Source organism: Puntigrus tetrazona, chromosome 19 (genome assembly GCF_018831695.1).
Source record: "Puntigrus tetrazona isolate hp1 chromosome 19, ASM1883169v1, whole genome shotgun sequence".
NCBI lineage: Eukaryota > Metazoa > Chordata > Actinopteri > Cypriniformes > Cyprinidae > Puntigrus > Puntigrus tetrazona.
In genome coordinates, this window is record NC_056717.1 from 16562076 (window position 1) to 16577175 (window position 15100).

Here is a 15100-nt window from a genome sequence, read left to right on the forward strand (position 1 = left end):
ACACTGTTACCGTTATTTCAAAACCAATAATGGCCTAATTAATTAATTATATTACTGTTTTAAATGCAACGTGTTAGCCTCGTTTGGAAACACGAGCCTTCAAAGAACGTCAAGACAACACCGGTAAGATGCCCAATGTGAAATAAACCATCAACGGAAGCCCATAAATTCAACCGGGTAACATATTTAAGCACCATAAATTAAAATTCCTTCAGAATCACATTTCCAGATTACAGCGCATAGCTCCCCCGACTCCGGTCCGGACGTGACGACGTTCATACGTAACCGAGCAAAGATGGCAGACAGCATCCCTTTGAATCCTGTACGGAAGAATTCGAGAAAAACTGCGTATTATAATGCTGGCAGACCTGCCAGGTATGTAGACGGCTGCATATTCATCTCAAACACCCGTTTTAAACGGAAGATGCTGATTTGAGTTATTACAATAACGTATGCGTTGATATTGGGTTTGTTTATACCACGGTTCCGGGGTTGGGTGCTAACGGGCTAACGCTAGCGGCAGTGTAAATTCAGCAGCGCGAGCTGTCAGTGTCAGATTACAGTTGATAGGACATGAGAGGATACAAGACTCCCCGAGAGATGAGATATAATCATGTGAGATGTTTGTCACTTCGGTTCCTACTCAGTAGACGTCTTATTAGCTACATCCATTGGGGCGTATTATAACAAGCTCATGAGATATTCTGTAGGTGTAACTTTTAAGTACATTTATGGAGCGTCTCGTGTAAAATAGCATAGACTGTCTCTATAGAATATTCATTAAACGTCACAAAGCACCCAAAACTCAATTCACTTGCTTCAGGTACCTTAGTAGAAAATCTCCCAAGCTTTTGGTTTATAATTAGACCATCTTACGGGGCTTTGTTCTATCTATAGCATATGTCATACAGCATTTTATTAGCCTTAGGTACATGGCGAAGACATACCATGGTCTTCTGATGCTGAGCTTGACAAGATATCTCTGCAAACTGTTTTCCCACGGTTTATGCGAGGCGAAGATGTCAAAGATATTCATTTAGAAACGAATGTCCATCTGGTTTTCCTGAACCGCATAAACAGCCTAACAGCAGACAGGATCTGTATTTATGGCATCCAGCTGTTTGTCAAACGCTGACAGTCTAAGGACCACTTGTGGCATTGCTGCTCGAGAGTATGGACCAAAACCAAAGTGATTGCTTAATTTGATTTCATTGTTTGGGGTAATGCTATTGCACATAATCACTTTGTGAATCGTTTTGTGCTTTATTGAGGAGGAAAGAGGAGAGCAGAAGAACTGACCACGGTTAGGAGAGATTAATTGGACCACCAGCTATGTTTGGCTCATACTTTGCTTATTCTGTTGTCCTTCTTGATTTATATGGGTGGTTAAGCAGATTTGATGGTGATCTGATTTCTTTTATCGTACAATTGAATACAAATATCAGTGGTGGGCCTGTGGGCTTCGATTGGCCTTGCTAGACTGTATCATTTTATGATTACTTATTTGTATTATTATCACTACGCCCATTCTGCTTGACCGCTGTCAAGACGGGTTAACCTGAAAGCGTTTTAAATGGACATCAAAGGCTAAAATCCACATAGACACATGTCAGAGTGATGTGTTTTTGTTGACATACCTCAATAATAACTCGCCTATTGTGGCAGGAACCGATTAGCCTTTGTAGAGCTGATATTTGTCATTTGCCATTAGTTCAAAGTCTCGTATAATGGTGAATCTCACGAAACTTGTCAAGAACATATCTGGACCGTATTTGACGCCGAACTCCAAAGAAATCAGCGAGAAATTATTATGTAGAGCCAGTTTTATGTAAGCCATGCATTGGTTGGTTTATGAGCATGCGTAATAGCACGACATACTCATTTTATGAAAACGGGCTGAAATTGTACTCGCCTCAGGTCATCCAAGTTGCCATCAGAATAAGAGTTCAATCGGCTGATAAAGACATGATGATAATGCACAAGCAATCCATTCGACTTTTTATTATTATTTTATTATTATTATTATTTTATATATATATATATATATATATATATATATATATATATATATATATATATATATATATATATATATATATATATATAATGATCGACCGAATTATTATGAAGTTTTTATCAACTCTTTATCTTTATCAACCCATTCACTGCAGAGGATCCATTGGGGAATGCTGAATTTCTCAAAAAATCTGTTCCTATGAAGAAACTAATTTGTCATCTGTACGTTTACTACATCTTGAATTTTTAATATCCTGAAACATTTATGTTTCTCCAATATGCCAAAGCATTCAGAATTCAAAAATGAATGGTGAACTCTCCATGTAAATTAAGCAGTTTAATTCTTTTTAGCAGTTTAATATAAACATTGATCGACACGCATGCAAAGAGCACATGAAATATGGCCAAACATGCTTGTTTTTTTAAGCTGATTTAGTGGCAGTCCGATTTCTTTTATTGCACAGTTCAGTAATTATCTCTACACAGTTCGGTGTGTTTAGGAGGATCGGATATGATTCACACTCACTGAACTCTCAGACGTATTTCTTCCCGAAAAGAGGAAAAGGGAGTGTTGCTTTTAAAATCCCTAGGACTAGAGTTTGTAGGTTGTTAATGTCCTCCATTGTAAGTGTATTATGCTTCTTTAATAATTGAGCAGACACGATATCACTACCTGAGGAGGCCTGTTCAGTCAGCACAGTTTGAGGCTGGTAGGTATTTTTATGCTTTTTTCAGTGTTAAGCTGCAAAAGGCTCTCAGTGTTTACAGTGGTCACAGAGGCCTAATTGCATGAATTAAATCTATCCACAGACAGCTCTAGAGTGAAAAGAGAGTGTGCAGGTTTTGACGCTAAGGCTAAAGTGGATCTGGTGCAGAAACGGCCAGGCTTTTGTGTGGGTGGAAGTTGATATCCTCTCGGGACGTCGGCTGTTTCAGAGTGTCACAATAGCATTCTGCTGATCTGGGTTTGAGACTCGTCTCGATAAATGAGGAACACAGTGTGAGAGAGGAACAAATCCCTCGACTTCTGCATTTTTTGTTCCACTCATTCATGTAAGGGCCTTTTAAAAATGCCCTTATTTTATTGCATAACGTCTTCTTTACATATGAGAGGTAATAATGAAAGTAGGAATTCTGTTTTGGGAAACAAACCGCGTCTGTTTGTTATTCTTAATTTGAAACAATATGCTCTTTTTGTAGTTTAGCAGATTATTTACATTTTTGTTCATTTATATAAATAAAAAGGGCTAAACAGCTTTTATAATTCATAATAATTATTCTTATATACATTAGAGGAGCATCATTTTTTTTTTTTTTTTTTTGTCGTAATGTTTCAGGTATCAGATTGAAGACGAATCCTCGAGTCTTGATGAGATGCCTTTAATGATGTCAGAGGAAGCTTTTGAAAATGACGAAAGTGACTATCAGACTCTGCCCAGAGCCAGAGTGAGCCAGAGACGCAGAGGACTGGGCTGGTTCCTCTGTGGTGGATGGAAGGTCCTGTGCACCAGGTAACATGCCACATGAGAGCTCAGATTAATATTTAAGCAATGAAATATTACCTTCGATATCTAAGTGCGCTTAAAGAATTGGTTCACCTAGGGGCAATAACTCAACACCTATATGTATCGCAATATAGTAATTTTCAGTAATGGTGAACACGTTTCAGATATTTCAATATACATTACCAGTGTTGTGGCATTTGACTACGTTGAATAATCATGAGCGCTATGTGTTTCAAAATCAAAATGCGGCCCGTGTTCATATGCATGTATCTGATAGGAAGCAACTGTCTTCAGAAAAGTTTTGAAGACATTTTCATTTTTCATGAGTTCATGAGTGGAGCTGATTTGGTTAGAAATTGCTTTCTATTTGAATAGATTTTAAACCGTAATTTATTTCTGTGATCAAAACTCTTCAGTGTCATGTGATCTTTCAGAAATCACTCTAATATGCTGATTTGCTGATTATCAATATTTAAAACAGTTGAGTACATTTTTTCTTCAGGATTCTTTGATGAATATAATTTATCTGAAATAAAAAGCTGTTGTAACATTCACTCTTCCATTCAAATGTCAGTATAATTTTGTGTAATGTCAAAAAAGATTTCTTTTTCAGATAGATAGTGTTTATATCAGTATCGTAATTATATTGTATCAACCAAAATTATTAAATATATTGTGATATAAATTGTAGCAATAGCGTCCAGCCCTAAGTAAAAATGATCCTTGCTCTTCCAAGCGTTAGAATAGTAGTAGGCGGGTGTTTTTTTTTCAATAGCTCAAAAGTAGTGAAATAAAGTGCATCATGAGTTTAAATGTGAAGTTTACATATTCATGAAATTACAGTGGCTATAGCGTTTCTGTCGTATAGAAATAACCAAATATTATAGATTATGTGGAATATGAATTAAATAACGCTTGGTCAATATTAAAAAAGTATTAGTATGCGCGGTAAAGTGTAAAACAATCGTCAGGCCTTTGGCACCCCTGCATGCCTTTGTTGTAATGCGTAATGCACACTAACCGTGTTGTTTATAATACATTATGCATTTTAGTTTACATTTATACTTTTTTATGGTACACTACTGAATGGCAAAGTTGCAAGTTCATTAAAAAAAAATTACTTAATTAGTTTTTGTGGAGTCAATAGTGGCCCTGCTTTCTTTGCTCCTTTGTTGACCCCAGAAGCATTGTGAGGCATGCTTTATTATAGATAAATGTTCTTTATTTGACGGCTTTTCAGCTGTTGAAAAAAAAAACACTTGCCATTCTAATGCTTGGAAGTAAAAGGATAATTTTTAATATAACTCCAACTGAATTTGTCTGAAAGAGGAAAGTCACATACACCTAGAATGCCTTGAGGGTGAGTAAAATATGGGCTAATGATCATTTTTGGGTGAACTAACCCTTTAAATTAGTCATTAAGACTTAGTATTTGTCTATCTAGCATGTGAACCACATTTTAACTTGGTTCTGTTAAAAGACATAATGCATTGGTTATCTGATGGATACTTACAAAGACCAGCAATTAAAAAATATCATGAGAACCTGTTCTTTGTGAATGGCCTCTCATTTAAAACTCAACTTCATATAGTTTGGTCTTGACTGTAAAGGCCTGTTCATGTCCAGGGCAATAATTAAAACTATAAAGTTTTATTAAGCATTCTAATTCTATGAGAACAGGGAAATCCATACCTCATTTATAACCATAAGGCGATGTGTCCACCAAAGCATATTTAACCAGCTGAAAATGCCTAGGTTTGATTGCTTGAGAGCGCTTCTGCAGCGTGGCATTTTTTTATTTTTTATTTCAGGCACTTTGGGTGCAGCGTTACGGAATATCCTCAGAAATGTTAACTAGTATCTGATTTTGCAGTTAGTTTATTCGTGGATATAAAAATGTTGGCGCAATATAAAGTACTTGCCCTGGCCCTTGTTTTAAATGCGCAATGTTTCGTTGCTGTGCTTCTTGTCGTCGGTTGCTGTTGTATAATGAGGATGTGGCAGTTGGTCAGTGTGGAATTTTTTCCTGCCCATCCTCCACTTTGATTGGACGTCTGATTAAAATTTTACATTTTCTTTCATTCTTCAAATATTTGTAAAAAAAACAATTGCTAAGCAATATTCCTAGTGTTTTTTTTTTTTTTTTTTTTTTTTTTTTTTTTTTTTAAAGTGGCCTAATAACACAGGGGAAAGTTAGCATTGAAATAAATTTTTTTTTTTTGTTCTAGTTGAAGAGTGCTTAAAAACATAAACAGCCAGAATCAGACTTCAAAGAACAGAACCGGTCTTGCTTTTAATAAACATAAGGTTACTGTGGATTTACATTTTATCCAATATTAGGAAAATAAAATTGTCTTTTTTTTTTTTTTTTGTGTGTGTGTGTGTATATATATATATATATATATATATATATATATATATATATATATATATATATATATATATATATATATATATATATATATATATATATATATAAATTGCTTGTGATTTAATTTGATGAATATATCATGTTATTAATTGGATAAAATTTTTTCATTGATTGACAGTCTAGATAGACAGATGTTTTGCTGAAAACATTCAAAACATCTTGGCCTTCACCTTTTGTTAATAAAGTGTCACCATTGTCATGGAGCCTATTGTGTGTGTATGTAGTGCTTGTGCCAGGTTGGCTCAGCTCCTTTCTAACGCACCGGTAACTGTGCATGAAATACACACACAAGCACAGGTCCTGTTTTTTGGTTGAGGTGCTCTCTGCGCATCATCAGTCAGAAGGTCAAACACGCCAACCGAAAATTTGCTTATCCAGCCAACGATGTCAACAAGCTGAATGCCTATTTTGGACTTGCGTTCCCACAATATCTCGTCAATGCCTTTTGTGTGGCATCAATGACATGTGACACAAGTGTGATTAAAAGATATATTAGCCATTTATTGTTATGAAAGTGTGTGCGCCTGATTCTTCTCCACTTATGCGCTACATTATCAGCCGCGCATCTCAATTGTAAGCTGGGTATTGATTTTTTTTTTCTTCTCCTAATGAACAAATGGGATTTCGCACAGCTGACCAGTTTGCTGCTTTCCAGTAATTTTCTGTGTGCTTAGGCAAAGGATTATGAAATGAACAAATAATTCAAGCAGAATAACTCTGCTTATTCAAACGGCCCTATTATTTGAACTACATTCATTTGAGCAAATAATCTCTCTTATGAATCAGGGCGCTGGCACTTACAGACAGGAGACAGAAGGGGCCAACACAAATATTATTATATATTTTTTCAAGGTTTATGTAATTTAGTTCAGTGCCAGCCAAACCAATCGGCATGACTGTGTACACTGCGCAGAGTACCGGCAGAGTACCGTCACGCCGTTCACCAGGGATGGCAACCGCTAGAATATAAAATGAATATGAAGGTCAACAAAGTGTTTGGCGCTCTCTCTGACCTTCACAGCGAATCAGAGCTTTCGTTTTAGTATAGGGAGGGGTTTGTTTGGCAGGGGGTGACAGAGGACGTCATCTACAGGTTTGTTGTTCTCTTGAAATCTGCAGTCTTAATGATTTTTGTAATGTTTGTCGTTGACAAAATTCTGCGCATCCTCAACTCCCTTGCTCATTTACTGTCTAGAGTTTATTCTAGTCAATAAGTGTATAATAATGTAGTGTTTTTTTTTAATTGACCAACCCACTTTTCATAAGGCTTCTTGGCTTTACTATGCACAATCGTCAATTATCTCGGAAGCAAAATATGCTTGTGATTAGAAATCCGCGATCTCTAAAATATCCCTTAACATCCGTACTCTACTTTTACTTTTTTCTTGCTCTGCCGTTTGAGCCGAACTTCTCAGTGGAAGTGTTCCGTGTATCTGCTTAAAGTTCAAGTGAAACTAGACTGAGTTAGGCTGTCTGTAACATCACTTACATTAATGTTGCATTAACGTCAGTTGTATTTCAAGTGGAATCAACAGGATACGCACGACTGGTGATGAATTCCGCAAAAGGTCCCAGTGTTCGTTTTCAAGAGCATTTTAAGTGATTAACAGGGTGATAATTCAGGAAAATCACCGGTTTTCAGTGCAACCCTTAAATTAGGAGTAATGACCAGCCTTGATATTTGTTAATTATTCGGTCAGGGATATTTTTAAATAAAGACCATTTACTGGAATCGAGGCCTGAACTGTGCCTGTAGCACTGCGTCCTCCTTTAAGTGAATTTGTCTAATCACTGGATGATCTTTTTCCTCCCGTGGTCTCTGTCAAGCAGCTGTTGCGAATGTCTGGTTCACACATGTCGCAGGAAGAAGGAGCTGAAAGCTCGGACAGTGTGGCTGGGACATCCCGAGAAATGTGAAGAGAAGTACCCCAAAAATGCCATCAAGAATCAGAAATACAACATTGTCACTTTTGTGCCAGGGGTAAGACAGCATAAACAATTTCTGCATGTTTTTTTTTTTTTTTTTTTTGGAGGGGAGGATTTTTTGGTTTCTGATACTGAGCTAAAAAGATGATTTAGTTTATTATTTCTGAAATGTCGTATAACTGTTTTTCTATATCTGTTGTTATCAGTATTATTTATAGTTAATAGAATTTTTTTAATTTTTTTAGTTTTTTTTCCCCAAAGGTGCAGGCTTTTTTTTTTTTTTTTTTTGCAGCTCTCGCTAGGCTGTTTAAAGTGAAATCTCTACCCATTGTACGCACAGCAGATTTGCTCAGTAATCAGGTTAATGTGTAACTAGCTGTGAAGTAAGGGGGTGTAACAGCAATCTAACGTATCTTTTTCCACTGAGTGTGTAAGCGATCTACTGTATTATGACTGCTGGCGATGTCTTATTCAGTGGAACGCACCTTCTGTATGTGCCCTTGGCAAAGAATTTGCAGCTTGTATAATGAATTATGTATAAACCAGTCAGGTGTGCCTCCAAAAGCTGTGCTAGAATGTTATGTGTGTATTACTGTCAATTACCTTCCATTTTTTGATTCAGCTTGTCAAATCATCAAATATAATAGGCGTGATGATTATTTATTTTTGGTGCTTTCCTTTTCTTTTGTTTTAGGTTCTTTACCAGCAGTTTAAGTTCTTCCTCAACTTGTATTTTCTGGTAGTGGCTTGTTCTCAGTTTGTTCCATCGCTGAAGATAGGATATTTGTACACCTACTGGGCCCCGCTGGTGAGCACATCTAACCGCACAAAGATGGGAATTGAACGTCAAAATGTAATTTCAATCATCTCTGTTGTTTCTTTTTTTTTTTTTTTTTTTTTTTTTTTTTCCCTTGTTGCCCAGGGCTTTGTGCTAGCTGTCACCATGGTGAGAGAAGCAGTTGACGGAGTTCGGCGCTGCAGGAGAGATAAAGAGATGAATTCCCAGCTGTACAGTAAACTCACAATGAGAGGTGACCACAGTACGACACATCCTCATGATATGTATGCAGAGCAACATGTTTGAGCTCTATTGACTCCGAAAGTTACTCTAGTAGAGATAATATAGTTGTGAAAATACACGACGATTGGTTTGTCTGCTTTTTTTGAATTTGTGCTGTTACAAATAGTGTATTTCAGGTTTTGCAATCGATCGAATATCACTGGTTTAGTATAATCTCTTTTTATCTTGTTATTTACATTTATTTCCTTTCTAATGTAAGGGAGACACACATTCGAAATGAATAGATTTGGTTTATTTGCATCGATGTCACTCCTCTCACTGGGCAAGCAACATCAAATAGCACAGAAAACACACAATTCAGCAACTTTATACGAATATGCAGTTTGTTAACTTTAGGAATAATACATTGTGTAAAGGACCAAGCCTCTGCTTTTCTGTAAATGACAGCGTTTTACTTCTGAGCAACATGTCACTTGTTGATCTTTTAACGATAATTCAATTTCACCATACAAAGAATGCAAATGACTTTTGTTAAAAGCCTAGCCTGGGTTTAATTTATGAATAAATTTTCTATAAATAATGTCTTTCTCCATCTAGTGGAAAATGGGTACTCTGCTTTGGGCTTTTGTCTGCATGTGTGTGAAATCTTAGTGTCTCTGATCAGTCCCGGTCAGCTCTAAATATTTTGATAAATTTCTAGAAAAATCGCACAAACTTTTAATTGTTTTTCATGTTAACTTTGTCAACCCTAATATGTGTAATTTTAAAAAGTGCATTTATTACATAAATTTAGACACCGGTCTAATTTGTTACCTACGGCTAAATAATTAATTTCTAATTACAATTATTTGTCCATCTTATTTTTCAGGGAAGGTCCAAGTAAAGAGCTCAGACATACAGGTTGGAGATTTAATCATTGTGGAGAAGGTTTGTTGTATTTTTTTTTTTTTTTTATATCCCTTCCTCTCTTTTGTTGTTCAAGGTATCAGCATAAACTTGCTGCTACGTGATCCGTCACATGAAATCCTGTCATTCTTTCAGTGGGACATTGTGTCTGTCTCTTCCCTCGCTGTCTGTGGTTCACTTTAATTGCTTGCTAGGGAAATGACCTTGTTCAATTATTCAACACAACTCTAAAATAGGACTAAAGTTACAGAACTGGAGTCAATAACATGCGTATATGCCCACATTATTGCTAAGTTCAGCATAACTAATATATTAATATCTCTTAATTTTAACCTCGGTGGGCAAGTCTAGGTGGGTAGCGTGGAAACCCAATGTGTCTCTGACTTATGTGTAATATTTTGTTTTACAGAATCAGAGAATTCCTGCTGATATGATTTTTCTGAGAACATCAGAAAAGACTGGTGAGTTTCACTCTTCACATACAAGCAAAGCTTTCAGACGTTTCGGACGATAACTACTTGTCATTAGTCAGTGGTTTCCTACAGTGTGCCCTCGGGCACCTTGTAGCCCATATGGAACCTGTGAGCCACTTCTATAAATAGAGATTTGATTTCTTAATTTTTTATACATTTTTTTTTAGTAAAGACATTACAAGAGTTAGTTCATCAGACTAACTATGCACGTTCCACTAACGTTTTATAACCACGATGTGTCCAAATGCTTTGTCTTAATTTTGAATGGTTTATCTGTTGTTATATCTGTTGATAAGCTAGATGTTTTTCTTGAAAAGTACGCTTTAAGAGCCTCTTGTTTTTGATATTTTGTTGAAGTGAATGCTGCCGGTGCTTTACTCGCTAGTTTAAAGTGGCACTTTTAATTCTTGCATACTGAACACTGTTCTCTGTGTGAGAGTGAGAGAGTGTGTGTATGATTACCCGTGTTTACGCGGCACTGAGCCATATAAATGACTTACAGTCACATTATGTTACATTATTACAGTATTACAGTATTCTGGAGAGCGCAGCTTTCTGCAGATGCTAAAATCAGATGAGCCTAAAATTCTTTAAAAATCTCTTTTTTTTTTTTTGCTGTTTAACTTTCTATAGCTCTTGAAAGTTTAAAATTGTAAAAACATTCAGAAAGAATCTTTTTTTTTTTTAAACTTTTCAGTTATGTTGAAAATTGATTAGCTTAATTCCATTTCTCATGTTTATTTGCCATATATTTTATATATATATCTACAGTATATAATAATATTTAATTATTTTTTTAGTAGACAATTAAAATAATAGTAATCACTATTGTTTTATTTAAGTGTTAACCATGTCTTAGTGAGCTCATTTTCTAATGAGTTTTACTGAAACATGAAGAATATGTCTTATTCATCATTTATTATACATTTCTTTACAGAAAGTCAGTGAAATCTATTTTAGATTATTATTTGATTAAAATCTTATCTATTGCAATTTCCCCATTTTTTTTCATTTTCTATATGTATATGTATAATTAGAAAAAAAAAAACAAGCATGACCCAAGCGTGTTTTGACAGGTTGTGCCTCAGCAGGGTTTGATACCGTTGGTGATCTCAGTACACGGAGCATGATGAACACTGAAGCTTTTGCTCTGAGAGCTTAAAGACAATGACCTTTCCTGTCTACTGCCTACTGTTATATCAGTCTTGTCCAAGATCAATATGAACAATATGTTAAGCATTCAGAGTTCTTTAGAGTATAGGGGCCAAGGCTTTGGCCCATAACAAATGTGTCCTTCACACATACGTCTTCAGCCATCTCACTTTTCTGTCTGTAAATAAAGATAATACACCGCAATAGATTATTGGAAATTGTCAGGTAAAATTAGATTTTTGTATAAAGTATTATCTTTTTTTGTCAGATTTAAGATAATGCTCTTGTTTTCCAGGTTCGTGTTTTATTAGAACAGATCAGCTGGATGGAGAGACGGACTGGAAGCTGCGAATCGCTGTTGCCTGCACTCAAAGACTTCCTGCCTTAGGGGTATGAGCCTCGTCTTGCACAAAAACAGCACATATTCAATATTTGCGTGATCTTAATACCTGTTAATAATAAATTATAAAAGATATTTAGCAATGGCAGCAAGCTTGACTTCTCGCATGAAGTACAGTGTTATGAGTATTTTACTTTTAGAGGTCTATTAATGGCACATTAATGCTTAGCATGCATATGTTTTTATACCAAAGTACTCTGTGAGTTGTGGAATAAATTTGACTTATGCTTTTTTCAATTGCTAAAAAAAAATAAGTAAATAATAGTAAGACGATTGGAACTGTCAAACACATCATCGCCCATCTACTCTTGGAGCAGAAGCTGCTGCATCCCAAATCACATTTCAGCTCCTTCTGTTCTGTTCTCGGATGGGTCTGTAACTTTACCCTCGTAGGCAGTGAGTGATGTGTCCCACACTCAGACTCTCTCAGGCTGATGATACGAAGGCTCATGTTTGATATCACTGTGTATCTGATTTACTGGCCGGAGGGTTTGTTTCACATGGGCTGGTAACTTTACCCCGAGAGACAACTGGAATCCGCCAAACGGCCTGTCTCCCGGTGCCATCGGCGTGGAGATGACACTCACCTCGAGCAAGGGTTCACGTTTGTATTTGTCTTTCCGAAACCACTTAATGTGATCACAGAATTAAAATTTCAGCAAGTTGCCGAATGATTGCTGCAGTAAAGCAGCAGGAGCGGTCGGATCGGGTTTCTGGTGGGCTTGACGGTCAGATCGCTAAACATCCCTGGTTTTCATACTTGCGTACACGTCATCGAATACATTTATAAGCAAGCCGTCAAAGTTTTGTTTCATTTTAATTACGTTGTTTTGTCTGCATTATCTGTTCTGTTTGAAATTCAGACTTGTGGCAGGATGTCAGGAAGGGGCTTATTTTCATGAGAAGCGCTCTGATTGCTAGTCGCTTTGAGTCCTGCCATAATACTCGCACGAACGAGAGGTCGAGTTTGGGCCGGGCCCAGAACTTTGTTCGTTAGATTACATTTCTGGTGCTGATTTCTTGCATTCGTGTTTTTTTTTTTTTTTTTTCTTTTTCTTAACTTTTATCCCTTGCTGTCCACAGGATCTCTTCTCCGTCAGCGCGTACGTTTACGCCCAGAAGCCCCAGCTGGACATTCACAGTTTTGAAGGGAACTTCACAAGGGTAAGAAAAACTGCTGTTAATGAAGGAATTTTTACGAGGCTTCGTTTAGCATGAGCTGTGACGTCACGGCCCCGATTTAAACCCGCTGTTAGCTTTTTGTAGAGGTATTTAATGTTGTGTTGTTGCCCAGTAAACTAAACCTAACCGCTGTTTTTAATTGCACATTAAAATAACATGGATTCTCAGAGTGTGCCTGTTCACATGACTATGAGCTGAAGTGTCTCTGGAATGTAAAACCGGCCAACGAGACGCATTCCTCGCTACGCTGATGACATCACGGGTTGTTAGGCTCGCTCCCAGCCCATTGGCCGAGCGCGGTTCCTTATTAACAGCAGATTAGCGTGGTAACGGAGAAAGAGAGAGGGAGGAAAAAAAGGAAAAGAGGGACCCCCCACATGAAGCCTGTCTTTGTTTGAAGTCTTCGCTCTTGGCCACACAGCATGCAGGGGCAGAAGATCACTTCCTGCGCTGAGTCACCCTCCTGAGCCTGCTTTCACAAATCTGCAGCTACAGGGACACGCTTCCAAACGCTGTTTCCCACAGTTCTTTACTACCCGCACACTTGCTGCACCTTATTGCCACTTCAATGCTTTATTTATTTAAAGGAGTAGTTCGTCCAAAAATTATGCTATTACTTACTGTTACATTTATATTAATATAACTTTCTTATTTTTAAAAGATATGTTAATGAGCTCTGGGACTATCAAGTGTAAAAATAATAAAAAGCACTGTAAAAGCCATTCAAGCTAAGGATGACATTAGGGTGTGTAACAGAATATTCATGTCTGAGTGAACTGTCCCTTTAATAAAGTTTTATGGTTCCGATGTCAATAGCCCCTTACAACGGCATTTTAATCCATTGATTAATCACTTGATCGATCGCTTCTGCTTGTATTATTCTCATTTGTATGTCACTCTGGATACAGCAATCTATAAATGTAAATGCGAATATGATTATTCTTAATGGCAGTCACATCTTTGTTAGTAGCTGAGAGGTCAGTCCATCTCAGTCCGCAGGCCTGTGCGTTCACTGCTGATTTATTTACTCTTGTCTGTATGCCTCTGTATTTAAACAGGTGTGAGTGTGGGTTTATTTAGCTATACATTGGGGAAATTTGGCAACATTCTCGTTTAGAGAAAAAGCTATTGCATAATGTTTAATAAATAAGAACTACTTTTATTAGTAGGTTATGGTTTAGAGTTACTATTTATTATTAACTTACAGTTATACATATATAAAGTCTGTAATTTTTTTAATGCTCACCATGTCTGCATTTATTATATTAAATATACAGTATTAATACAAGTTTTAGTTACAACAGTTTTCCTGCATAAAAGGAAGGAGACCTAAAATATACACCAACTAAAATGCAAAAAATAAATATTTACATATTTATATGTGTTTGCTGTAGTTCATCCAAAGCTCAAAATGTTATATGGATATATTATATTCTATGTTGTTTCATCTGTTGAACACATAAGAAGATATTTGATTTTATTTTTAAAAATGTTATTTTATGTTTTTGCAAATAGACTCTTCAAATAATGACAGCATTTTATTTTTGGATGAGCTATCTTTTCAAATTGTGACCTAAGTATGATGCAGCCAAGTGTTTCTCATTAAAGTGTCTGATTCACTGCTGCAGAAAAGAATTATGAATGCACATCTTGGATCTGTTTCTTACCATGTTAACTAAAATCTAGAAGTTTCATAGAAGTTTTGTCGCAAGTGTGAAATTATGATTTATGGGTTAAAACACTCCCATTTCTTTAAGCCTTATCACTGATAAAGTTTTCTCTTCGTGAACCTCTTTCCAGTTTTGGCCAATCTGACAGGTTGGCATTGCTACATCTGTTGGCCAGAAAGAGACAAATGACAAGAACAAGTGGGCCGTCTTGAATAGAGGACACATCTCTCTCGCTATCTGCATCAGTGCGCATGTCTCGGCAGCCACGATGTGTGTGGCCCTCTTTCTCACTGTATATTATGCCCTACTGACAGAGGATAATTAGATATCATCCGTATTCACCCAGCCGCAACATGTTATGTGGAAAAAAGCATTTAAAGATTTAATTTCTGTGCTTCTCCCCTGATTTATGGCCTGG

At 36.6% G+C, this 15100-nt stretch overlaps 1 protein-coding gene across 1 annotated transcript in view; it reads left to right on the forward strand.

Moving 5' to 3' along the window:
- The first annotated feature begins 250 nt into the window (after positions 1 to 250).
- atp9b (ATPase phospholipid transporting 9B) overlaps positions 251 to 15100 on the forward strand; it is a 40221-nt gene continuing 25371 nt past the window's right edge. The window contains 9 exon segments of the mRNA XM_043217756.1: positions 251 to 375; positions 3354 to 3527; positions 7783 to 7933; positions 8573 to 8686; positions 8801 to 8909; positions 9768 to 9826; positions 10215 to 10266; positions 11726 to 11820; positions 12914 to 12994. Of these exon segments, the coding sequence (XP_043073691.1) occupies positions 296 to 375; positions 3354 to 3527; positions 7783 to 7933; positions 8573 to 8686; positions 8801 to 8909; positions 9768 to 9826; positions 10215 to 10266; positions 11726 to 11820; positions 12914 to 12994 (915 nt within the window). The 5' untranslated portion in view covers positions 251 to 295.